At 37.8% G+C, this 26936-nt stretch overlaps 1 protein-coding gene across 1 annotated transcript in view; it reads right to left on the bottom strand.

Annotated features, from left to right (window-relative positions):
- Window positions 1-2983: 2983 nt before the first annotated feature.
- Window positions 2984-26936, bottom strand: part of LOC122804078 (tumor necrosis factor alpha-induced protein 2-like) — a 284869-nt gene continuing 260916 nt past the window's right edge. The window contains exon 7 of the mRNA XM_044073737.1: window positions 2984-3340. Coding sequence (XP_043929672.1) covers window positions 3157-3340 — 184 coding nt within the window. The 3' untranslated portion in view covers window positions 2984-3156. The remainder of the gene's footprint in view (window positions 3341-26936) is intronic.

Here is a 26936-nt window from a genome sequence, read left to right as displayed (position 1 = left end):
TGAAGGACTGATGAATGAAGAGAATGAGAGAGAAAAAAGGTTGGATGATGTGGGGATAGTGAATCAGGAAGTGAAACAGATTAGCAAGGAGGAAGTAAGGTCAGCTATGAAGAGGATGAAGAATGGAAAGGCTGTTGGCCCAGATGACATACCAGTGGAAGCATGGAGATGCTTAGGTGAAATGGCAGTGGAATTTTTAACCAGATTGTTTAATGAAATTTTAGAAAGTCAGAGGATGCCTGAGGAATGGAGAAAAAGTGTTTTGGTACCTATCTTTAAGAATAAGGGTGATGTGCAGAGCTGCAGTAACTACAGAAGGATAAAATTAATCAGTCACAGCTTGAAGTTATGGGAAAGAGTAATGGAAGCTAAGTTAAGAAGGGAGGTGATGATTAGTGATCAGCAGTATGGTTTCATGCCAGGAAAGAGCACTACAGATGCAATATTTGCTCTGAGAGTGTTGTTGGAGAAATACAGAGAAGGTCAGAAGGAGTTGCATTGTGTCTTTGTGGACTTAGAGAAAGCATATGACAGGGTGCCTAGAGAGGAGTTGTGGTATTGCATGAGGAAGTCAGGAGTGGCAGAGAAGTATGTAAGAGTGGTACAGGATATGTACAAGGGTAGTATGACATTGGTGAGGACTGCAGTGGGAGTGACAGATATGTTTAAGGTGGAGCTGGGATTACATCAAGGATCAGCTCTGAGCCCTTTCTTATTTGTAGTAGTGATGGACAGGTAGACAGATGAGATCAGACAGGAGGCCCCGTGGACTATGATGTCTGCAGATGACATTGTGATATGTAGTGAGAGTAGGGACCAGGTTGAGGAGACCCTGGAGAGGTGGAGATATACTTTAGAGAAGAGAGGAATGAAGGTCAGCAGGACTAAAACAGAATATATGTGTGTAAATGTGAGGGAGGGTAGAGGAATGGTGAGGATGCAGGGAGTAGAGTTGGTGAAGGTGTATGAGTTTAAGTACTTGGGCTCAACAGTTCAGAGTAATGGTGAGTGTGGAAGAGAGGTGAAGAAGAGAGTGCAGGCAGGGTGAAATGGGTGGAGAAGAGTGTCAGGAGTGATGTGTGACAGATGGGCACCAGTAAGAGTGAAAGGGAAGGTCTACAAGAGAGTAGTGAGACCAGCTATGTTATATGGGTTGGAGACGGTGGCATTGACGAAAAGGCAGGAGTCAGAGCTGGATGTGGCAGAGTTAAAGATGTTAAGATATGCACTGGGTGTGACTAGGATGGACAGGATTAGGAATCAGTATATTAAAGGGTCAGCTCATGTTGGACAGTTTGGAGACAAAGAAAGAGAGGCAAGATTGCGTTGGTTTGGACATGTGCTGAGGAGGGATGCTGGGTATATTGGGAAAAGGATGCTAAGGATGGAGCTGCCAGGTAAGAGGAAAAGAGGAAGGCCTAAGATAAGGTTTATGGATGTGGTGAGACAGGACATGCAGGTGGATGGTGTGACAGAGCAAGATGCAGAGGACAGGAAGAAATGGAAACAGAAGATCCACTGTGGCAACCCCTAACACGAACAGCTGAAAGAAGATGATGATGATCAGACCATATAGATTTTGTGGAGTCTACACTTACATAGCAACAGGCTTATATTACTCTGGATCTGTAGCACTACAACTAATGAAATGGTTGTACCATTATAAAGATAGGAAGACACCAAGTGAATTCAGAAATTCTGGCATACTCCAAAGGTTAGAAATAAAGAAAATAACTTTTATTTGCATACCAGAAAATGTACGCAGTAGAATTATGGAAGCTCAGAGTTCCATATCAGGTAACATATGGAGTAGAAAGATGGAGAGATGGATAGGATAGCATAAACAGAATTAAAATTAAAAAAATATATATATGGGACAAAATCTCTGGCCTACAGTAAGGCAAGAGAAGGGCAAAGGATTGAATGATGACAGACAGGTGTAGCATTATAACTTAACTGAAATCAAAAGTGCCGTATTTAAAGAGAGAAGAATTCAAAACAGTACCATAAGTTACACCATATAACTAGCAAGTGACACAATGATGATTTTGAATAAAATATAAAATGTAAGCATGTCCCAAAGTGTTAAGCCTTTGCCACATTTACAGTTCAGTATTATTAGACAATCATAAGTTTTAACAGATAAGTACATTTATCCATCAACTCATAATCCAGGTATTTCTAGTGAGAAACAACTCCCAAGATGTTAGCATCCACAGCAGTGGAGTCTGCAAGGAAGGGAAACCATTAAAATGGTATAGTTCGACAACTGAACATGTATGACATGGCAGCAAGCAATAATCCTTGGGCATACAGCGGGATCTCATGTAAAACACAGATGTCAATTGAAATGTGCATGCATAGAGGGGCTGATGAAAACAAAGACAAAATCCATAATGCTTTTACTATATTAAAATTCCATTAGGATCCCAGGCATTCTCTTTAGGGGTAATATATAATTATTTACCATGGAATCATTAAGGCCAATCTGTATGGAATCGTTAAGGCCAATCTGTAAACAAATGTGATAGCTTATTTAATGGTCCGCAAGGGTAGCTAGCCTAGTATGTACCTATAAACGTGTTTGTGGGCATGTTAAACAAGACAATAATATTTAAGTTTATTAAGGAAGAATTGAAAAGAATAAGTGTCTAAATTAACTAAAGGAAAACAAGACTCAATCTGTGCAGTTTACATTTTCATACAGAAATACAAAGCCAAAGGATCATAATATGATTTACACAAATACGAAGTTAAAAATTAAAATTCACTTGTTTCATTATCTAAAATATTTAATTTAGATTTTAAGACAAACTGCAATGAATTTTGATCAAGTCCAAACTAAGAACAAGTGATCTATGGTTTATATATACATTTATGGATCTATTTACACAACAAAAAAAACTTAAGATGTAATTATTTTGTAATAAAATTATGATAAAATATATTACATTAGAAGATGAAAAAGATTGAGTGTCAATGTGGCTTTTTTTTTTTACTTTTGTTTTTACAAAACTGAGCCTGGATTAACTTTATTTTAGAAATTAATATACCATGCTAAAGAGGACCTTACAAATTGCTTAGGTATTTTATAGACATAAATAATTTTGCCTGTTCAAATATAAAATTGACCTGTAACAATGATGTATGTTCATATCAACATAAACAGCATATACAAAATAAACAAAACGACTTTTTAATTTTTATTTCCCTGAAGAAACAATGGTCAGAGCTTCTGGCAGGTTCTTCTTGCTCATCCTTCAGATATTGCAAAACTACATTCCTTTCCCTCCATTTGACATTTCCTTTGATTTTTAGGACTGCAAGCAGATGTTCTTTCCTTAAAAAAACGTAATAAATAGAAATAACCATCAATACAGCCAGCCTTGAGTATAACACTATTCTGCTTCATGTGCTATCACTTTTACTAAACTAAAATCATGAATAAATTAGTGTTTCAAAAAGCTAATGTACCAAATTTCATCCTGTAGTATATAATAGCTTTTTTGAAAAGTTCTCTGCTGAAGAATACGCTGAAGAATACGCGCGTAGTAAAAAAAGATGCCTTAATGTGTAAGATACTTTACTGTGACCAGAAATGTATAAAGGTAATATTCTAAGTCTTATTCTCTTATGAAACTTTTATGACAAAGAACTGCATGTTACTGTTTAAATAAAAATGTAATAAAAAGGCAAACAACTTGGTTCTACTATGAAATTTAGAGTTTCACTACACTGTACAGCTGAAACATTGAAAAGTAATACCTGAAACACTGAAGGGTGAAAAAAAATTAACCTTAAGTGTTTTTTTTCTGGGGTAGGACAAGCCCCCCCCCCTTCCCCACACTTATCTATACAACTACAATGTTGCACCACCTCGAAGAAGGGAGAAATCTCCCAAAACAAGTTAATCATTGCTAGGACACACTTAGAAATCTCACCTGAAATGATGAGCATTGTGCTTTTCAACTTTTTTCTCCCTTGGTTATTGACAAGATGAATTTTACCTCAACCACCTATGGAGAAGCCAAACAAACTCATTGTCTCTTTTTCATACTTTTCTTTGCTTTCTTGTTTTATCCATTTTTTCTTTATGTTTCACATTCCTTTCTGCATTTCACGTTTACTTTCCTTATACTTAAAGTTAAAAGGCATTAATATGCAAATGTTTGCACTGAAAATTATCATCTACCACCCTTACTTTCTCCAAAACATATACACTAGGAGTAGGCTTGTGCCAGATATTTAGAATTTGTTTTCTCAGAAGTACTACTGCTTCTTTTGGTAATGGGTCAATGTAGCCTGTTAACACAGGAGTCAGTAAGTTAAGATCTGCCAAAAATGCAACTTCAGAATGTAATAGTTTCAATTAATAAAGTCAAAATGTCAGTATAACAACTTCAACAAAGTGGTTTGCATTTATGAGCTGGGGGTGAAATGGTTCAGTAATTTGGTGATTATTCATTTATTTTTGTTTACTAGGTTAGTCTCACTAGACATTTTCAGAGGTGGTATTCGATACTGACTATGTATAATTTAACAAGAATTCTTTTGAATGGGTGCCTTGGGATTTTGTACACTGCTGGCAGCTCAGACAGATGGAGCATCTGTTCAATGTCTTATTCAAACAATGGAACCACAGTAATACGACCCTTATTCAATACTGAAACATGAGTTCAGATAACAGAGAAATAACCCATAGTCTTCTGATTTTCCTGCCTACTAATACTAAGTAATGTTGACTGTGCTACTCGAAGATATCAGTGGCTACTGTTAAACTACCTTGGTCAACAGTAGCCACTGATATCTTCGAGTGGCACAGTCAACATTACTTAGTATTAGTAGACTCTTATTTGAATTGGTTGGAGATTGACTTACTACCTAACCTAACATACACTACTGTTATTAAGTTGAAATGTCATTTCTCAGTCCATGGTAGTCCAAACAGACATTTCTGACAACGGTACTCAATTTACTGGTCAGTTTCAGAAATTTGCAAAAGAATGTGACTTTGTACATGTTACTAGCAGTCCTGAATATTCACGGTCAAATGGGCTAGCTGAATGTGCAGTGGAGAGTGCAAAGCAATTATTTGAAAGGTCAAAGTGTGACAATACCGATCTTTGAATCTACTTAATCTCAGAAACATACCCCATGACGATATACTTGGCTCACCTGCTCATAGACTTCTATCCAGGCAAACCAGAATAACGCTACCTATTGGTTCCAGTTTATTGAGGCCTAAAGCTTAAAAACAACAAAGCCATCAAGACTCAATTATTCAAGAAGCTTTCCATAAGTCCAGTTATGATCAATCGAGCAGATTTCTTCATCTGTTGAGGTGAAGGAGAGACAGTGAGAATACAAACGGCAAAAGGTTTCGACCAGATTAGTCATGCTACAGGTGTGTGTGTGTGTGTGTGTGTGTGTGTGTGTGTGTGTGTGTGTGTGTGTGTGTGTGTGAAACTGATATTCTACTGTGTAGAATCTGAGGGTGTAGAGTACAGGAGAAATTGTAAGCATCTTCTTCCTGTACCGGCATCATCATCGCAGCATTGTTCCTTTGGTGCAGACTCTAGATCTCAGAGCGAACCAGATGTTGTTCACATCCCAGAGTGTATTTCACCCTCTATTTCCATTCCTGAGAATGTTCCAAAATACTTCTAAGGTTGAACATTCTATAGAAACTGCTCCAGTTGCTATACCTAAATCCCAATTTTATGTCACACGATATGGTCGACTATCCAAAGTCAGTGTGAAATACGCATGATATGGTCGAATATCCAAGGCCAGTGTGAAATACGCAGCAACAGGGACATAACTGTATATATGTACCCAACCTTGTATAATTGCATGACCAAGAACTACTTGTGATAATCTGCATGCTAAATAGATTCATAACGTTGCATGATCAATTTCTTAGAGGGAGTGTACGTGCTGTAACTTTAAGAAGTGTCAAGAGCTGTGTGCGCACATATAAATACAGGGCACGCTCTGTTCCTAGTGCCATTTTGAGAGTGCAGCCAGAGAGTGAGCATGTATAATTACAGTAGTTAGTTTGCATACAAGTTACTTAAGTTAGTGAGTTAACTTCTATCGTAATGTGTTTGTATATAATAAAGCTGCTTGAACAGAACCCACAAAGACTCTTCTGTTGTGTCCAAAGTAGAAGAGCGTCCATTATTATGTGGGCCAAACAAATAATATGCTTGAAAGATCAGCTGCATGTACACTTGTGAGATAAGTAAATAGGATAGTAGGAATGCCTTAAGTAAACATATTAAAGCATGGTAACTCATATCAATTTAAATTTATGGTATTGGAATTATATAAATATAATAAAAGAGGAGGTGCCACCAAAACCAGGGTTGAATGTATGGAAATGAAGTGGATTTTAGAATTGTAGGCTGACAAGGGAATCGGATTAAATGAGAATAAGGCCTTTACTAAAGTTACACAATTTGATGAGGTAGCTCTGCACCTTTTTAAATGGTGTTTTGTTTGTTGCTTGTTAGAGCTGATGAAGCAGCTGGTAGTAAAAGACTGTGAAAGTGCTTATCTTTGTTTTTAACCTGTCTTATGAAGAATAAACTGATTTTTATACATATTTGGAAGCTTTGGAAGTTTTTGTGCATTCAGCAGTACTTATTGCTGTGCTGTGGCTGGCTATCTATTTTGTTTGGATTTGGATATTCCATTTTATTACCAGCCTTTACCTTGCATGTGGTGTTTCTGGTTCACTATGAGTTGTTGTGGAAGGATTTTCCAGAACCTACACCCATTCCTCCTGTTCAGTCTGCTTTAGAGGATGTGTTACTACCTGCAGTTTTACTGACATCTGCTTTTTAGGGGCAGCTGGCTGACTAGCATTTATGAAGTTCTTTATTCTTAATTTTTATACACTATTCCCAAACCTGACCCAGCAACTAGTTAATTCCAATCCTACTCTTTCTAACCTGTATAGGGAAAATTATTGATAGGTATGGGGGGAAAGTGTATACTTCTGCACCTTTGATTTTTCAGGATTTTGAATTGCCAGGCACATATGCTAGTTTATGCTAGTTTAGTACTGCGGTGGTGGTGCTGCGGTAGCATTGTCGCCTCACAGTTGGACGTTGCCCGTTCGATTCTCAGAGCGTCTTCTGTGTGGCGACATGCGTGAATGGGCATTCCTTCATTGAAAGTTGTGGTTAGGCACAGCAAGCCAGCACATAAAAATCTACTGCCAATCATTAGCGGACCGGAGTTCCGCTGTGGCGACCCCTAACCGGGAAAAGCCGAAAGACACAACAACTTCTGATTTTCCTGCCATCAAAGACGAGTGTATTACTGCTATCTTATTTCCACTGCTGAAGTAAGAGAAAGAAGACTGATTCGTTTTTACCTATTTTTTTTTATTTGCAATTATATTTAGTAGAATTTTGAACATAGTGTTTTTGCATACATTCTTAAACATCACATTTTTTATATTCCACAGTATAGGACATGTTTTCCTAACATGTTTGCCTAAATTTTGTATTTGACTGTGTACATTTTGCTGTTTGGAAATTAGGAGAACATCCAATGAACAAAAGAAGTGAGGAACAACATTCTTTGCCTTAAATCCCTGAGTTCACCCATTTGAGGAAGTTTCTGTGTCAGTTACTAGCCATTTTGGGCATTTTGCCCCTTAATGAAAAATGATTGTATCTCACAAACATTTTGACATATTTTCCTGACATTTTCAGGAAATTATAATCAAAGCAATCAACTATAAAATATCATTAGATTGTTCTACCTCTGAAGTAACGTTATGACTGCATCTTGAACTTTAATATAAAAATTTGTGCTTTATTCATTTTTTCTACCACAACATTTAAAAAGACCCAAGTCTCAGTTTTATACAGAAATTCGTACTGTTTTAGGTCTGATGTTGAAACAGCACAACATATTTATGTCTTGAAAGTGTTTATATTTGTCACCCAAGGCAAACAAAATTACAAATATACTTTTCTTCTGAGCCAGTTGATATGAAAATGTTTGGAGGTAATTTTATCTTTGATTTTGCACTAAAATGATTTATATTTCAGTAATAACATCAGATTTTTTTTCTGAAATTTTTAGGGCAGAACTGAAAGAATAACAGTATTCACTGTCTTTTCAAAACTGTTGCTAGTATGATTATTATCTTGAATAAAAAGCTGCAAAAATGATATGAAATATAAAGGGTTAATTTAGGAATAGTATAAAATGCTGAAAAATAGGAAGTAGTAAGTGTGCTGGCATAGCTCAATTAGATATTGGCATCCATGTAAAGGAGTATGTTACTGAGAAACAAAGTCTGTAAAAATAACTACGCAGACGGCAGCTGGAAGGACATCAGTGAAGTAAAGAGATGTAACATCAAGCAAGATAAAGTTGGAACATCAAGTTTCAGATAGTGCTGGAACACCACGTTTCAGATAACTGAGTTTCCTTGGACCACCGGACTTGAAAGAATCAAGGACAAATCATAAATTTGAAGAACAAAGAAAAGTGTTATACAAAGGAAGACTGTAATGCATCAGACTGAGAAAAAACATCAGACTTGTTGGTATAAATATGAGTGTGCATAAACAAGCTTTGGGAATTTGCCACAGAGAGCTGACAGTATCTGTGTTGCATGCTTGTAGATCCGAAAGGAAAATGTAATAGTAAATCCATATTAACTGAAGCAGTTTATCTCAGTGTACTTATTCTACTTAGTACAATACAGTAATAAGACTAGTTGATCACAATAAATAGTTAAATATACTGTGGCATGCATGCATGTAAATGCAAGTAACAGCAAGAAACCAACAGAAGACGTGGTACATCATTTTTCAAGAACTTTTCAATAAGGAATGAAAAAACGACTATCTTGAATCAGTGAGTCATTTTGCACTTGTCAGAATGGAGTTCTTACTAAAACATTAAAATGATAGAAAATGTCACTTTCTGAACTGTACATATTTAGTATATCATACATAAATCATAATCTAATTTGTCAAAACCCATTTGTTTGCGTCCTGGAGAAGAAAAAAAATCAGTCAGGTGACAACAGTACAACTTCACTGGGAGATAATAAACAGTGACATGTCCTCCTGTATGTTGGTGGGGGGACATTGTGTCTGCTCACATAATAATTTTACAGTGGGTTGCCGTCCAGTCTCAAGAAGTGAAATAACAAGCAGAATTAAATCCAGCCATTTCTGTATTGTTTTTTGTTTTGCTGTATCAACATTGTAGAGACACTATTTTAATTTATGTTGAGTTTTTCTTCCCCATGCATTTGTTTTTTGTGGATCAAATGACATGAAAATGTATGAAATAATCTCTCTGAAACCCTACTGCCAGTATGACTAAATCTAGAAAAACAATTTGACATTTTACAGCAAAATATGGCACTCCCCTACAGACTGCATTTATTTTGAGATTTTAGGGATAAAGGCACGCATACATCCACGTCTTCATGCAATGTGGGCTATTTAGCATTTGTACATATCTGTAGGGTGCTAATGTATTTATAGTGCTAGAAAACATCCTTATGAAAAAACAATGTATATAATGTGCGTCTTTGCATGTGTGTATCTGCAAGCATAGTTAGACAAATATATGTGACTTTTAGTTCAGATTTAATGCCAACAAAGTATAGACATGCTTTGAATATGTAGTGCATATCTCGGACAGATGTAGTACATCTAGTCTTCATGTGAACTTTAAACCAAATATTACAGACCTTTGCACATTAATATATTGTAATACTCAAGGAGACTCATACTTGGTATATATAAACATAAGAACCATCTAAAAACTAAAATGCTGTTTGACATTATTAGTAACATGGTCAGGTAATTACACTTGAACACTCAGTTATACACTTTACTTCAGTTGTGATTACAAATGTAAGGAGTTGTAAGAGCTGGGTTTTATATTTGTACATTCCATTTGCCATTGTTACTGCTAATCCTTTGTTGATATATTAGCATATTTAGAGACAGCAAGCTTTATGTTTATGGATAAATGACTATGATTTCTAATTCTGATATTTTATGTGTGTGTGTGTGTGTGTGTGTGTGTGTGTGTGTGTGTATGTGTATGTATGTGTGTGTGTGTGTATATATATATATATATATATATATATATATATATATATATATATATATATATATATATATATATAAAATTCACGAGTTCATCAAACTGATATCCGTTGACCCACACAACTTCATTCCAGCTATACTGTTCCAACAATACCATAATATTGACTGTAGACCTAGCAAAATTACTAAGTGTGCTAATAGACAATAATTTGAAATGTGATTTACACCTATCCCAGGCGGTCAAAAAGACATATGCAAAACTAGGAGCTATATACAGACTCAAGTCCTTCCTCACTAGTACCACAGGACAGGCAATCACCAGAACTCATCTACTCTCTCTACCCTGCTTTATGCCTCCCCTATCTTCACCAATCTAAAAAAACAAATAAATAAATAAATAAATTATTATCTCACCAAACTAGAATCCCACTACAATAAAATTGCTAAATTCGCTGCCACTTCCCTAATAGGTTCCCCCCACTGCTCTGGCTTACAACAACTAAACTGGCTAGAATTACCCCATTACCTAACCTATGCTCAGCTTCTTACTGCTCACAGACACATTCACCAACTAGAAAAAAATTCCCGCTCTTCACCAATTGTTCCATCCCTACACCAACATTCAAGTCCTCCAATCCTCAAATAAATCCTTACTATAAGTATCCAAATCCAAGAACTCCACTGTCAACTGTCTTTACTCTAACTGTACCCCTAAAGTTTTGGAATCCTGTTCCACATCCTATCATAATTACTGCCAACCCAACTCAATTTAAAGACCTACTCAGGAACTTCCTCAATAATAAATGGCCTTGTCCATGCACTAGTCCTGACTAAACCTTCTTCCTATTACCAGTTTATCAATACTTAAGTACACCACTTTACTACCGTATTATATCCATCATATGTAACTTATCTTACTGGCTTACTTCCTTACCTCATTTCCCATACCTCCCCGTTCATAACTAATATAACCTACTTCTCTTACTCTGCCTCATATGCTTTTCCCTTGCTTCCTCTACTGCTCTCCTTACACCCATTGGCCCTGTTTAACTAACTTTTCTAATTAATACTTGCTCTACTGACCAAAACTGCACATCTTCTGAGTCTTCCTACCTCTTCCCTTACTTCCACTTTCAAGCTGCACTATCACTTACAAAATATGTCCACTGATAAACCTACAGCCTTAACTTGTGTCTAGATCTAATCTACTGCACAGTTCAACTACTGAGTGTAATTGTATCTAATAACATATACCATGTATATTGATGTCATATTTTATACAGTATGATCTAATGCAAATGTGTTCTCATGTGTTTGTAATTTTCTTATATGTATGTAGTTTTTTAATTACCTATGGAGCTTTTCTCCCCGGACCTCTTCTGAAAATGGGCTCTGTCCCAGTTGGACACTCCAAGTAAACAAATATTGAATAAATAAATAAAATAAACTACCAGAACACAAACCATTTAATGCTCAGAAAATCAGAAAGCTATTTTGTGCAATGGAGCTACCCCACCCCCACCCCTGACATGTAAGGGGCTGCATTCCATATACTCCCACAAACAATATATACATATATATTTATATATAGATAGATAGATGTATAGTAACTGTGATATCATACAACCACATGGAAAGGGGCTACTAACTTCTTAACAACTGTGTCACCATCATTCTCCTGGTAACTACAAACTGAACAGACACCATTCTTACATCACAAACCTGAATACCAACAGTAAAATAAGCAGTACAAACGTCATATTAAATAGACGTACCATTCTTGCATTCACTAACCCATTTTTACTCTTTTACAAATACATTAGTAAAAACACATCAATGAACTGCAGTCTACTGAAACACTGAAACTGTAATTTGACAACCAACAAGATTATCAAAAAAAAAAATCAAGGTCTCCTCAGACTCACACTCACACACATACTGTGTGTCTATATATAAATATATACATTAATATATATGTATATGTATGTGTGTGTGTATGTATATATATATATATATATATATATATATATATATATATATATATATATATATATATACTCTTTACTGCATTGTACTGATGTGTTTTTCATTGAAAATGAGACATTGACAGGGAATTACACTACCTATTCATAGTGAAAATGAAGGAAAAAAAATGGTGGGGGGGTTATTCTTTTTGCTTGCACTGCTGTCAGTTAATGTTGGTACAAATCCTTGGGTAACTCCCTTTACTTACACTGCAGTCTGCTTCCACCACTAACTGGCTTTATACCAAAATGATAATTCTGCAAGAATTATCAAACAACAGCCTTTACATCCTTGCCACAATTGCTGCACTATCCGCTCTACTTTGCCTATACTTTTATCTTCGCCTATGTTACACAACCATCCTCACAACTTCCCCAAACACCTTTAATAACCAACACTGATGTTTTCATCTTTATACACACCCAGTCCTACCAATAATTTTAATTTTCACAACTGCACTCCTACCCCGAACCCCAACCTTTCTTGTATAGGAACTTAGGCTAATCCTAAACCAAAAGCCTTCAAAGCTTTAAATAAAAGTGCAAATCTTTTAGTTCCTGTAATGCCTGCGGGTCTCTATCCCACATCTCATGAATGCAACTCAAACACTTTAATTAAGCTAAGGCTTTCTAGATGAGAGGGCCTTGATCCCTCAAACTCTTAGTTAACAGCTAAGGATCTGAACCTGCAGGCATTCACCTAGCTTCTGACATGCCTTAAAGCAATGTCAGAAGCCATGGCGGAAGCTATCCACATCTCCGGATTTGCAATCCGGCATGATAATACCACATGACTTGATGGGAAGGGGTATTTGTCCTCTCTGTGTGGGGCTACAACCCACTGCCTAATTCTCAGCTACCCAGATTCCAAAGCTTTCAGGGCAACTTCCACATGCCCAAACCATTAGACAGCTCCACCTGAGCTGACTAAAAATCAGATTTGGGCACTAATATCTTCAGTGCTTTTCTGCTGCCAAAAAGAGAACTCCTGTGAGTTTTTGCAAGGTGTGACAGTCAGCTAAAGCTGTTCCATTACTGGACAGAGAAGTTCCCTTTCAGGAAAAAATCAACTGTGGCCTTTATTACAGAAAACCTGTGTTTTCTGTAATACTTAATTAAATATGGTATTCTAATATATGCTCAGATAAAGTATTTTTAATGACTGTCACTTGACTTTTGCACACTTTCAAAACGGAGCATTACTTTTTTACTTTTGTGGTAATGCGTTGTTTAAACTAAATTTAAACTATTTTTGTTTGTATGTATGTGGTAAAACTTGTATTATTTTACTTTTGGGGGTTGGGAAAGTGATTATAGTGCCTTTTTATTATGTTTTAACAGCAAAACAGTTACTTTTTTACAACTTACCTGTTTTACTGACTATTGCTTCCAGGCTTCCTGGGAATCAGGCACCTTTTTCAGCTTAATCATGGAATAACCTACCAGTTCCTCAGTTCTACCTTCTTCTTGCCAAAAATAAAATGGTTAAGCAGCCTTTGCCCCACAACAGAATGAAAACGACTCAGCTGCAAGCAGATGATGGGAAAGCTTTTGATGGATTTGGTGGAAAAGGGTATTCTTCTGCAGCACTTATTTTATCAACATATCAACTATGTTACTTTACGTTTGTATCTTTTAAGAATATGAGGGACATTATGGCATGTTTCTGCTTCAGATGAAAAACGATCTTTGTGTAACCTAATTGCTTCTGTGTCTCAAATGGTGATCCACTATTTAAAATGTGCTTATGATTCTGCTGATTCCACCTCCAGGGCTGCTGCCACTGGAACTGTTATGAGGAGGCTTGCTTGCTCGCATACTCAAAACCTTCCTAAGGATGTCAAAGCTGAAATTTTTAATTCTCCTTTAGACAGAGAGTTAGTGTTTGGACCATCTACTGCACAAGTCCTTAAAAAGTGTGGTGAGAGGAGGTAAGCCGATTCAAGGATTCTCTCAGATTTTTTAATCTTCCTTGTCCAAGTTTGTCAAGGGGTTTAACACTACCTCTATAATTTTTCTCAAAAAGCAAAATAAACAAACTCTGCAAGCTGCTGGTAAGCAAACATTTAAAAAAAAAACAATGGCAAGGTGGTTTCAAAAAGAAAGGCGGAACCTCCAAGAACAAAGGGCAGGCTAACAAGCCTGAATGGCTATCAGCAAGAGTCCACTTCCCCTTCCTATCTTGCAAACCTTTAATACTTCCTGAAAATCTGAACCTCCATTTCTCTGTTTGGCAACAGATATTTTCAGACAGATGAGTTTTGAGAGCAATTCATCAAGGTTACAGATGACAGTAACAGTAGTCTCGCCTTTTCGGGGGATACCCCTCATCCACCAAACCAAACTCTTCTCCCTTCAGTCATTCAGCACCTGTTGTGTAGAGATGATAGCACCAGTCCCTCCTCTTCAGCAAGGAGCAGCATTTTATTCAAGAATGCCTCTGGTATAAAACAAAACAAAAATCATGGAGACCAGTTCTAAACCTGTTTGTGATAGTGCCCAAGTTCAAAATGTTATTATTTCATGTATTTTTCATTCCCCATTTATGTTTTCTAGTAACCTTAGATTTAAAAGATGCTCATCATCACATTCTGATAGGTGTGGATTTCAGATGTTTCTTAAGGTTTTCTGTGTTTAGATCACACTCTCCTTTCTCTGTATTTCCCTTTGGTCTTTTTACTGCTTCAAAGGTTTTGACAAAGTGCCTGGCCCATGTGATCACCTACAGCTGACTGCAAGATATTCACATTTTCCTTATTTAGATTACTTGCTTATCCTTGCAGAGTATTTTTCATGGTATCAGGAATCTCACTTGGGTGAGAGAGCTCTTACAAAAACTGGGATTCCAGGAGAACATATAGAAGTCTTGTTTGACTTCTCACAGGATTTATTTCTTGAGGTGTCTATTAGATAACTCAATTGAAAGAGCTTTTCTTCCACAAGAAAAAAGTAGATCTGTATCTAGATCTATTCCTGAGCTTTCCACTCAGATTACTGTCAAAGCCTGGGAATTTCTCAAGATACTGGGTCTCCTGGTATATTATGATTCCCATGATTCCTCTAGCCAGACTTTGCATGAGAAAAATTCAGTGATATATAAAATTTCTTTGATCCCAACATAAACATCTCCAGACTTTCCAGATTCCAGTTTTAAGCTTTTTGAAAAGGGAGATATTTTGCTGGAGAGACCAAATTTATCCAAATCCAGATCTCCAATTTTCCCTTCTAACTCCAGGACAGTCTGTAACAGCAGACATTTCAGACTTTTCTGGGGGAGCAGTGTCTGTGGGGATAAAAATGTAGGGTCTTTTGAAGAGAAAAGACAGACCAAAAACACAAACATAAAAGAGACATTGGCACTTATAAATGCTTGGTCTCATTAAGAACAAGTCTCTCATCTATACCAAAGTTATTTTAGAGTTTATGCTGGACCATTACAGGTGTTTACAGATAGCACCACAGTGGCATGGTAAAAAAACAAACAGTGGCAACCAGATCTTACCTTCTGTGTAGAAAATATGGATCTAGCTTTTTATCACAGTTTTACACTACAAACATCTGACATATAGTAAGAGCACAACTGTGTGGCAAACAAGCGACAAGCTGAGCAGGACCAGGACAGAAATTCAATTGTTTTTTTTTCCCCCCAGGATCAATCCAGCTGTGGGAAAACTTCAAATAGAACTTTTCACCTGCACTCACAACAAACAGTTGACAAAATTCTGCTTCAAGAGTCCATACAAGAAGGCCTGGAAGAAAGATTGGACAGGAATGTTCCTTTATCCATTTCCACCCTTTCCATTGATTTCTGGGGTATTTTTGAAAATTCATAAGGACTCTCCAAATATCACTGTGATGACCTGCTTTTGGCCCAGACAAAATTGGTTCTCCCTTCTTATGGAATTGGCCAGGAGCAATCACCACAGGTTTCTCCATAGATTGCATCTACTCACACAAGACAATGGGAGTTTAATACACCCCAGTTTGAAACAGCTTCATCTAACTGCTTGCTGATTCAATTTTGTAACCTTTTAGGCATCTCTTTCATGAGGCAGTGAAATGGGTACTGAGGGAAGCAACAAAGCCTGCTACTACAAAATCAGGGGACAATATGGCAGTGGTATGGTACACAGATATATAAGGAGTAACAAAAGTTTACCCCCCTGAAGAAAAGCCATGAGTGTATGGGAATGGGCCTTAAGGTCACACCATTTTCTCATAGCAGTGCACATGCCAGGGACATCCAACGTGACTGAGAACAAGTTCAGCAGACAAATACTGCATCCTCATGAATGGTCTCTCAACAACAAATCACCTCAGAACATTTTTCAGAGGTGGGGCAGCCCTTCTTCCCATCTCTTTGCCTAACCCTTAAACATGAAATGCAAACATTTTTTTTTTCAGTATCTTCTTTCTGTAAGGGCAGACATCAACAGATACATTCAGTCATGATTGCCCCCCCCCCCCCAGGTCTCCTACATGTATTTCCAGAAAGCCAAAGTGTGGCAAATGAAGGTCATTCTCATAGCCCCACTCTGGCCTCACTAGATATGGTTCTCCTTGTAGAGTGGCCTCATCTAAAAATAAGACGTTTTCTCCTACTACAGAACCCCAATCTGTTGTTATATACATCTGGGTTGCCTCACCAGGGCATTCATTCTCTTCATCTAATAGCATGGTTTCTCCACTTCCAGTAATGGCCATGGATAACCCAGCCACTGGGGATGCACAAGCCAGTGCATTTCTTCATGCCAGTCCCAAGCCCGGAAAAATGGGGAGGGTTACGTCATGAAAGGCATCTGGTGTAAAACCTCTGCCACATGACACATGTGGACAACAATATAGATTTCCATACCAGATTTGTTGAGGCTCAGGTTAACAACGACTGCCACCAGTACTGTTAGCCAACAGCGTGCTGGTGGAAATTGTGCTACTGTTGGCCGAAGGAGAAGAAAAGGGGGATGGCATGCCCAAAGGCAGGAAGAGAGGAGGAAGGTTAGGAGTGTAGTAGTGAAGGTAGGAAGTCTGAATGTTGGCAGTATGACTGGTATAGGGAGAGAGCTAGCTGATATGATGGAAAGAAGGAAGGTTGATATATTGTGTGTGCAAGAGACCAGATGGAAGGAGAGTAAAGCCAGGTGTATAGGAGGTGGGTTCAAATTGTTCTATCATGGTATGGATGGCAGGAGAAATGGGGTAGGGGTTATCCTGAAAGAACAGTATGCCAAGAGTGTTTTGGAGGTGGAAAGATTGTCAGCTAGAGTGACGTTTATGAAGCTGGAAATTGATGGTGTAATGATGAATGTTGTTAGTGCATACGCTCTGCAAGTTGGGTATGCGATGGATGAGAAAGAAAAAATTTGGAGCAAGTTGGATGAAGTGGTGGTGAGTGTAGCCAAGGGTGAGAGACTGGCGATTGGAGTGGATTTCAATGGGCATGTTGGTGAAGGGAACAGAGGGGATAAGGAAGTGATGGGCAGGTATGGTGTTAAGGAGAGGAATGCAGAAGGTCAGATGATAGTGGATTTTGCAAAAAGGATGGACATGGCTGTGGTGAATACATATTTTAAGAAGAGAGAGGAGCATAGGGTGATGTACAAGAGTGGAGGAAGATGCACATAGGTGGATTATATCCTATGCAGGAGGGCCAGTCTGAAGGAGATTGGAGACTGTAAAGTGGTGACAGGGGAAAATATAGTTAGACAGCATAGAATGGTGATCTGTAGGAGGACGTTGGTGATCAAGAAGAGGAGGAGGAGTGTGAAAGCAGTGCCAAGGACTAAATGGTGGAAGTGGAAAAAGAGTGATTGTGAGGTGGATTTCAGGGAAGAGTTAAGACAGACACTGGGGGGCAGTGAAGAGTTACCGAATAGCTGGGTAACTACAGCAGAGCTGGTAAGGGAGATAGCTAGAAAGGTGCTTGGTGTGACATCTGGACAGAGGAAGGTGGTCAATGAGACTGAGGAAGTACAGGAGAGTATACAGAGGAGCAGGCTGGTGAAGAAGAAGTGGGATTGTCAAAGAGATGAAGAAAGTACTCAGGAGTATAAGGAGATGAGGTGCATGGCAAAGAGAAAGGTGGCGAAGGCTAAGGATAAGGCATATGGAGAGTTGTATGAAGGGGTGGACACTAAAGAGAGAGAAAAGGACCTGTACCAATTGGCTAGACATAGAGACCGAGTTGGGAAAGATGTGCAGCAGGTAAGGGTGATAAAGAATAGTGAGGGAAACATTCTCATAAGCGAGGAGAGTGTGTTCAGCTGAAGGTTCCTCACAGGCTGCCAGTTCAGGCATAGCCATCAGCAGACATGTCTGGATCTGATTGTATGATTTTGTACAGCCCTTTAAAGCTTCACCCATCAGTGTTCCATTTGATGGATCTTACATATTTGGGCCTACTGATAAAGACACACTTTCCCGCAGTGAGCAAGGTGAAAAGACCTTCTCTGCCATGGGAATCCATTTCTCTACCCCGCAGAGACCTTCCAGGAATTGACACAATGGTAAGAACATGTGGTTCCAGAAATCTCAGGGACCTTTTCAAGATCAACATGGGGAATTTTCTCCTAGAGGCAGAAGGGAAAAAAAACATAAGACCCCATCTATTCAGGACAGGGGGTCCAGAAAACCAGGAGTTCTGAGATTCTTTCTCAGATAGACCCTTTCAGCTCTCCTGAAAGGTTGCCCAACTGTTCTTCTTGGGAGACAGTTGGGGGGGACTTATCTTTGCATCCAGATGCCTAGACAGCCATCACAAAAGATTCTTGGGTGCAAAAGATCATATCCAGAGGATATGTCATTCTCGTTTTACAAATTCCCTCACAAAAAAGAAACTGTCTCCCCAATGTTCCACCCAGTCACCTGGAGGTAGCAGCTCTAGAGGTTCAAAAGTTGCTAGACAAAACAGTCATCCAAGATGTCCCACCTGATCAAAGGGGATCCAGTATTTATTCAATGTTCTTTTTAGTGCCAAAGAAAACAGGGGACCTGAGACCTGTTTTGGATCCCAGTTATCTAAATCAGTTTGTAAAGAACCCCACATTTTGGATGAGCATGGTTCAGTCTATTCTGCCTCTTCTACAGAAGGATGACTGGATGTGCTTCATAAATCTTCAAAATGCATACTATTACATCAAAATGAACAGTTGCTCTCAAAGATTCTTGCACTTTCAGCTGGGAGCCAGTCATTACCAGTTCAGAGCCCTGCCTTTTAGTCTCACCACAGTCCCCAGGGTGTTCACCAAATGCATGGCAATGGTAGCAGCTCATCTCAGATTGCACAGATTCAGAGTATGTCCTTATCTGGAGGACTAGCTTCTCAACACACCAATCTCCTAGAAAAAGCTAGAGACTACTTACGCCAACTGTCTTAACTCCTGGGGATCATAGTCAAATTTCCCAAGTGCCATCTTCAACCATTTCAAGTTTTGGAGTTTATACGGGCTCACCTAAATACAGTTAATTGTCTCGCTCTTTTACCCAAAGCAGGATTCTTATCTTGAGATTGCATGTCAGACAAATTTCCTCTCACCCTCTCCTCCAGCAAAAATGGTTCATCAAGCCTCAGGTTTGATGGCTGCAGGGATTACCTTAATACCCAACACTCATCTTCACATGCAAATTCTCCAATGGACTCTAGCAATTCAATTAAATTCAATTCAACTCAGCTTTATTGTCATATGTACTAGAGCTACGTCACATAGTACAATGAAATGCATATTTTGCAAATCCCCCAAAAACACAGGCAAACACAACAATTAACAAGAAATAATCTAAGACAACAAATAGACAATAATATAAATACCAATGTTGTTGTTGTTGTTGTGTCTTTCGGCTTTTCTCGGTTAGGGGTCGCCACAGCAGAACTCCGGTTCTCTAATGACTGGCTTTAGATTTTTATGTGCCGAGTTGCAGGCCCCGATGCACAACCTTCAATGAAGGTATGCCATTCATGCATGTCTCCACACAGAAGACACTCTAGCTGAGAATCGAACAGGACAACATCTTACTGTGAGGCAACAATGCTACCGCAGCACCACCACTGCAGTAATAATATAATATAAATACCAATATCAGTAAAAATGTATAACTGTGCAAAACAGTGCATTTGTGCAAAAAAAAGATTACTTCCCTTCAAATGTGAACCAACCTACAATACTGGAGAGAGAGAGAGGTAGTATGCGAGTTTTATTTAACAGCCTAATAGCTTGGGGTATAAAACTGTCTTTCAGCCTGGTTGCTCTATCTGCCATGCTCCTATAAAGCCCCCCCAATGGCAATCCCATGTTGTACTATTCCTGAAACATACTATAATAGAGTGGGAAAGAATGGTCTCAATTGTACATCTGTAGAATTTCCTAAGGATGGTGTTGGCCATGCAAAACTTCCTCAGCCTTCTCAGAAAATACAGTCACTGCAAGCTTTCCCTACCAGGTCTGTGATGTTATGAGTCCAGGTAAGGTCCTCAGAGATGTTAATACTGAAGACATTCAATGTAGCCACTCTTTCAACCTCAGACTCACCAATATATAATGGTAAATGTTGCCCTCTATTCCTCCTCTAGCAGTACAATGGTCCATTTTTTGACAACCTTTAAAACATCCTATAAAACTATTTCTAGTCTGCAGAAACTCCTTATTGTGGTGGATTCAGTCCAATGAAGTTCGTCAGGGATGTCCCTTTATCCTTCCTCCTCCAAAGTCCACATTAACCATGGATGGCTCCCAATTAGGGTTGGGGAGCAATTCCTGGGATGGACTATTCAAGGCATGTGGTCCCCAGAAGACAACAAAATGTATGCAAACATGTTAGAGATGAGAGCGGTCCTCTTAGAGTTGCAGGCCTTTCAGAACTCTCTTCCTCCAGGGAAAATTGTTATCCAACAGAGAAAAACTGGTAACTAAATGGAGAAAAAGTTCCAAACAGAAAAAACAATAAAACAACAAAGGAACTTCAAAGTAAACTGTGTTAAAAAATATGAGGGGATTTTATTACAGCAAAGCTTTCGAGACTTACTCTTCCTCAGTGCTTCAACAAATACTAAAAATCAATCACATGTTTATACATAACACATAAAAGTAATTAACAAATCATAAGGCAGCCAGAATAAATTATATTAAACAATATAATTAAACAATTTGAGATCTTTTCTTTAAGACAAAGACTAGTTTAATAGTAATAGTTTCATTTAACCCTGGAAAGGTACCTGCATGAAAATAATCTATTTATACTCAGTGCATTCAGTATCCAAAATGTTATCACCCCCATGTAACGTTTTTTTTTACAACAGTAAGCACTCTGAATGTAAAATTATGGGGTTCTTCCATATCAATAATATGCTTTGCTAAAGCATTTCTCTCTACTCTTCTGCGTATATCTAAAAGATGTTCTGTAACACATTCTTTCAAGATCCTATTAGTCTTTCCCACATTCTCTGACAAAATATGAGAATAATATTATTAACATCAAGAAAAGAAAATGTATTAGAGATATGAATTTTAAAACTGGCCATATTTTTTTCTTGGCTGAAAATTCAATTTAAAGGTAAAAACTTATGAACCAATGAAAATAAAGGATTGACCTTTTTACGGCCAGCAAAGGGAGGTCCTTCATTGTATGATATTGATGTGCTAAGTCCATGATAAGTAGCAGTGTGCGACACCCCTGCACTGGCTCAGTAATCAAAGAGCCTCAATCCTCACCACTAACACCAGTGAGGGGCGTGTACATTGGGAGGATGACAAGTACACACACAGTAAAGTACAATTTCCATTATGAGTACACAGAGATCACAGTCAGTCTGGGGCTGGTTTCTTCCTCTCTCTCCAGATCCCCAATAAGACTCCCATGGGCACAGCTATAGGGTTAAGATCTCAGCTGAGTGGTCGAGCCAAAACCTCCAGCACCCTCTCTATACAACCAGTGCTTTGTGTCCCTGCCCAAGTAGCTGACACACACACACACACACACACACACACACACACACACACACACACACACACACACACACACACACACACACACACTTTGAGATCTGATTTGTATACAAACACACAGACACTCCTGGGGAAGGCTGGCACAGGTTCACTAGCTATGCTCCCTTCTGCCCAGACTATAAGCTAGGACCAGCTGCCACCAACCACCCTTACTTATCAGCTACTATAAGGCCCTTACCAAAGAGTGACAAATTCTACTGTGTAATGTACTATTATCCAAATGGTGTGTCCAAGGCTAAGGCTATTTAGGAGTGGACTATACAGTGTTACCAAATGTATAAGCAAGTACTCTCAGAGCTTAAATATCTCTAACAAACCAGCCACAATTAAAAGGTTTAACTATATTTAATAATAAATAATAGATCAAGACAATACTCAGTAACTCAGTACAGTGACAACAGAGTTCAGAATCACAGGAAATATTTCAAAACAACATTGCAAAACAATCTCACATAAATACAGAAAACATTTAGACTGATCTTACTATTTTCCTATCTCTAAGAGAGATACTATAATCTAAGCCTTACTTACAGAGCAAGGCAAATGTAGATGAGAAGTGCTGGTGAGATGGATGTGTTCAGATCCAAAACAATATACAAAATGCACAGACTTTCTCTCTCAGATAGTTCTTAAATTAATAATACATATTACTGCTGGTTTATCTCAGATTATATAATTCTTGTCACCTCTGCCTTAGTTCCCAGTCTAACAGGAACCAACAGAATTTAACATATCTCTGTCAAAAATACGTATCTCTTAGAAGCTGACACTTATCTCTTAGAAGCTTGCCTGAAACTGGAAGTCATAAACCAAGTGACACTTTTGCATTTTAAACCTAGTAATCATTTCTGCCTTAAGACAATAGAAAGAAACTCTAGTTATAGACATTCTGTATTTTTGCTGAAACTGAGAGATAACACAATTGTAAACAATTTCAGCTTATTTTCTTGAGGGTTTGCAAGTTAACTCTGTATGTTCCAGCTTCTTACTATCAAAACATACATTTGCATAGGCATGCAGTTCATACACATTTCTGCTCTTTTCCAGCAGGGTACACTTGTGTTACATTCCTGAAGCTCAGTACAGAACATACAGTTTTCTTACATTTGTAGGACAAGCATACAAATCATATTACTATTCACCAATGACATAGAATTATTTACAAAATTATAGCTAACTGGGCTGGCAGCCTTCACACAGTGCATGAGGATACATTGCATTATGATTCTGAATTATTGCCAGATTGAGAAAGTATAATGGCTACCTGAAAAAGGCCATCTGAAATGCCATTGAAACTTGCTTTTCAACAAAATGTGTCAGTTGTTCATTCAGATGCTAATCTGGCAGCACTACAAACAAATGAGCTTTCTTCATCTTCCCCTTTATCCATATCCCTGCAACTTCCAGAAAGAGTTATGGATCAGAACAATTGATACATTCAGGCACCAGGAAAAAGAGGATGAAGTACAGACAGAGGCAGAACTTTGAACAGAGAACTTATCAAGGCCCGAACACCAGAAGTCGAACGGAGAATGTGAACAGGTAGATTATACTGACTTTGCTATTTTACAGATTCCCATTATAGTTGATGGGGTTTTGAATTTGCCTTCTTTTGAACTGGCCCCATCTATGTATAGTGTTATGAAAAAAGGCTTGAACTTTGTACCATCTAAATATGGAGATCAAAATGAAGTATTGACAAAATTATGTTTATTTGTAAGGGATTTAAATTTGAAAATACTATTTAATGGGAAAGAAAGTATATCTACTAATAAATGTAAAAATAAAAGTTGTTTTATACCTACTGGTCAGCCCCTAGTGTCAGCTTTGCAAAATATGTGTGAAAACAAATGTACAATCTGTTTTACAGCAAGAAAGTTACTACGTATTACAACATTACTCAAGCAGAATCTTCAGCTTTGAGACTACTAGAAACTAATAAAGATATCATTATCAAACAGGCTGATAAAGGAGAGGCGATCATTACTATGGATAAAGATAAGTATTATGCAAGTATGTTTGATATGTTAGCCAATGTAGAAACGTTATGATTGCAGATTTTTTATATGTGGAACAGTTAATTTACAAAAATAATAAATATATTATCTCCCCTCTGTTGAGATATATTGTTTCAAGTTCTAGATGGGTTACACAACTTATTTCAGTGTTTTTGGAAAATGTTCTTAAACCTACATTAGTTTTTGTTAAAAGTTTTATTAAAGATACTAAAGACTTTATAGCTCAATTATATAAATGTCAGTTTGAATTTTTGAAGCAATCTATTGGTGTAATATCTAAATCAGTTTATTTTAGTAACACTAGATGTTAATTCATCATTCACTGTCATTCTAAATTACTAGGGAGGCAAAGGGGTGCAGAAGTTAGCATTGTCACCTCACAGCAAGAGGTTCTCCAGTTTGATTCTTGGCTGGGGTGCCTTCTGTGCTGAGCCTGCATGTCTTCCCTGTGTTTGCATGTGTATCCTAAGGGTGCTCCAGTTTCCTCCCACATTTCCAAGACATGCTGCAGGTGGATTGGACATTCTATATTGGCCCTAGTTGTGAGTGTGTGCATGTGTGTGCCTTCTGGGGAATGTTGGGTGCCGGGCTGGCAACTTGACAAAGTAAAACTCTACTGCCACTTGTTCTGTGGACCGATGATCTGCTATGGTGACTCCTAATGGGAGCAGCTGAAAGGAGAAGAAGACTGCCATTCCAAATGACTATGGTGTACAAGCAGTTAAACAACATTCATGTGAATTCACTGCTAAGTCAGCTCAACAGATAGAAATGATATGTTTATTATTGGATTTAGTATTACGTAATAATGTATTTCTTTTTGATAAACAATTTTATCATGAGGTGAAGGGAGTTGCAATGGGAACAATGGTAGCTAATATTTATGTTAACATTGCACTCTCTTTGTGAGAAGAACATATGTTTTAACAAAAATGGTTTATATATTAATAATGTGATATTTTACAAATGTTTTTTGATGATATTTTTTCTTATTTGGAAGGGTAGTTCACAACTTCTGAATACATTTACTGTGTATTTACATCTGAATAGTACATTTTTAAGTTCTAAATCAGTTTGCTCTATTAAGAGTATTAATATTTAGATATAAATATTTTTATTCAGGAAGGGAAGATAGGTACAAAAATCTATAAAAACAATGTGCAGACATCATGTTACTTGCATGGGAATAGTATGCATCTTAATTATGTCTACATGGGCATAGTTCTTAGTCAGTTCCTTGCAGCAAGTAAGTTAAATACCAAGGATGATGACTGGGTAGAACAGATGAATAAAATGTTTATTGTTGTAAAGAAAACATTAGTCGGGGTGATATAGTTTTGGATACTGAATGCACTGAGTATAAATAGATTATTTTCATGCAGATGCCTATCCAGGGTTAAATGAAACTGCTACTATCAAATCTGTCTTAAAGAAAATGTCTCAAATTGTTTAATATAATTTATTCTGGCTGCCTCATGATTTGTTAATTACTTTTATGTGTTATGTATAAACGTGATTGATTTTTAGTATTTGTTGAAGCACTGAGGAAGAGTAAGTCTCGAAAGCTTTGCTGTAATAAAATTACATATTTTTTAACACAGTTTACTTTGAAGTTCCTTTGTTGTTTTATTTACAATTGTTATCCAAACAGACAATATGTCAGTGATATGGTACAACAAACAAGGGAAAACCAAATCGTACCCCCTTTTCTGAGAAACAATGAGACTCTGGCAGTGGGTGATCTCCTCCAATTGCTTTCTTGTAGTAATGCATATACTAGGGAAATCCAACAGTCTAGCAAAAAAAAAAAAAAATCAGCAGGACTATCCTGATGCCTCACAAGTGGTCTCTCAATCATGATGAAAATTATCTTTTGCCATTGGGGTCAACCTTGCTGAAATCTTTTTGCTTCTCCCCTCAACAACAAGTATAGCAGGGTCTTTGCCCTTATTCCCCCTCAGGGGGAGTCATCGAGAGATGCTCTACTCCATGTCTGGCCCTTTGGTCTCCTATATGTTTACCCTCTCCTACCCCCAATCCCCAAATTTCTTCAGAAAGCATTCCAATTGAAGAGCAAGATAATCCTCATTGCCCTCTTTTGGCCTTGGTAAGTTTGGTTCCCCTTCTATGGTCTCACCTACTATATCCCCCTTGGACATTGGACCCCATTCCAGATCTGCTATCACATTTGTCAGGGATGACTCATCTGGACATTACAGGCCTCAGACTGACCACATGGTTTCTCCCATTCCAATGATGTCTAGACAGTCCAGGCTTTCCTCTCCTGTTTGCTAAATCTTGTTTGCATCCCCAAAACCTTCTATAAGGAAGATTTATAAAAGTAAATGGAAGAGATTTTCCTTTTGGGCACACAAGAGAAAGTTGGATCCTTTCACTGCTCCTATCTCTACTGCTTTAGATTGGGTCTATATTGAAACATCGAATGCTGAAAACAGCGAACGATGTTTCATCGACACATTTTCAGCGAAAGCAGAAAATGTCAAAACCACAGAACAGCTATTCCAACCAAAAAAAAAAAAAAAAAAACATTAACCACTTCCAAATACATACACACGTTCCCTAGCCCTAATTGTACCCCCCCAAAAAACAGTAAACAACTAAATACACATATACACGTAACCCAACCATACATCTAACAAAAAAAAAAGTAAACATTTTAAAACATATGCACTTATCTTAACCCTCACCCTAACCTTAAGGTCAGTAACTCTTGTACATTCACGCAAACAGTTCCAAACACATACACACTTACCTTAACCCTAATTCTACCCCGCAAAA

The sequence above is a fragment of the Protopterus annectens genome, chromosome 6.part0 (assembly GCF_019279795.1).
Source record: "Protopterus annectens isolate FY-2018-M chromosome 6.part0, PAN1.0, whole genome shotgun sequence".
NCBI lineage: Eukaryota > Metazoa > Chordata > Ceratodontiformes > Protopteridae > Protopterus > Protopterus annectens.
This window is presented reverse-complemented; position numbering and strand designations above follow the sequence as displayed.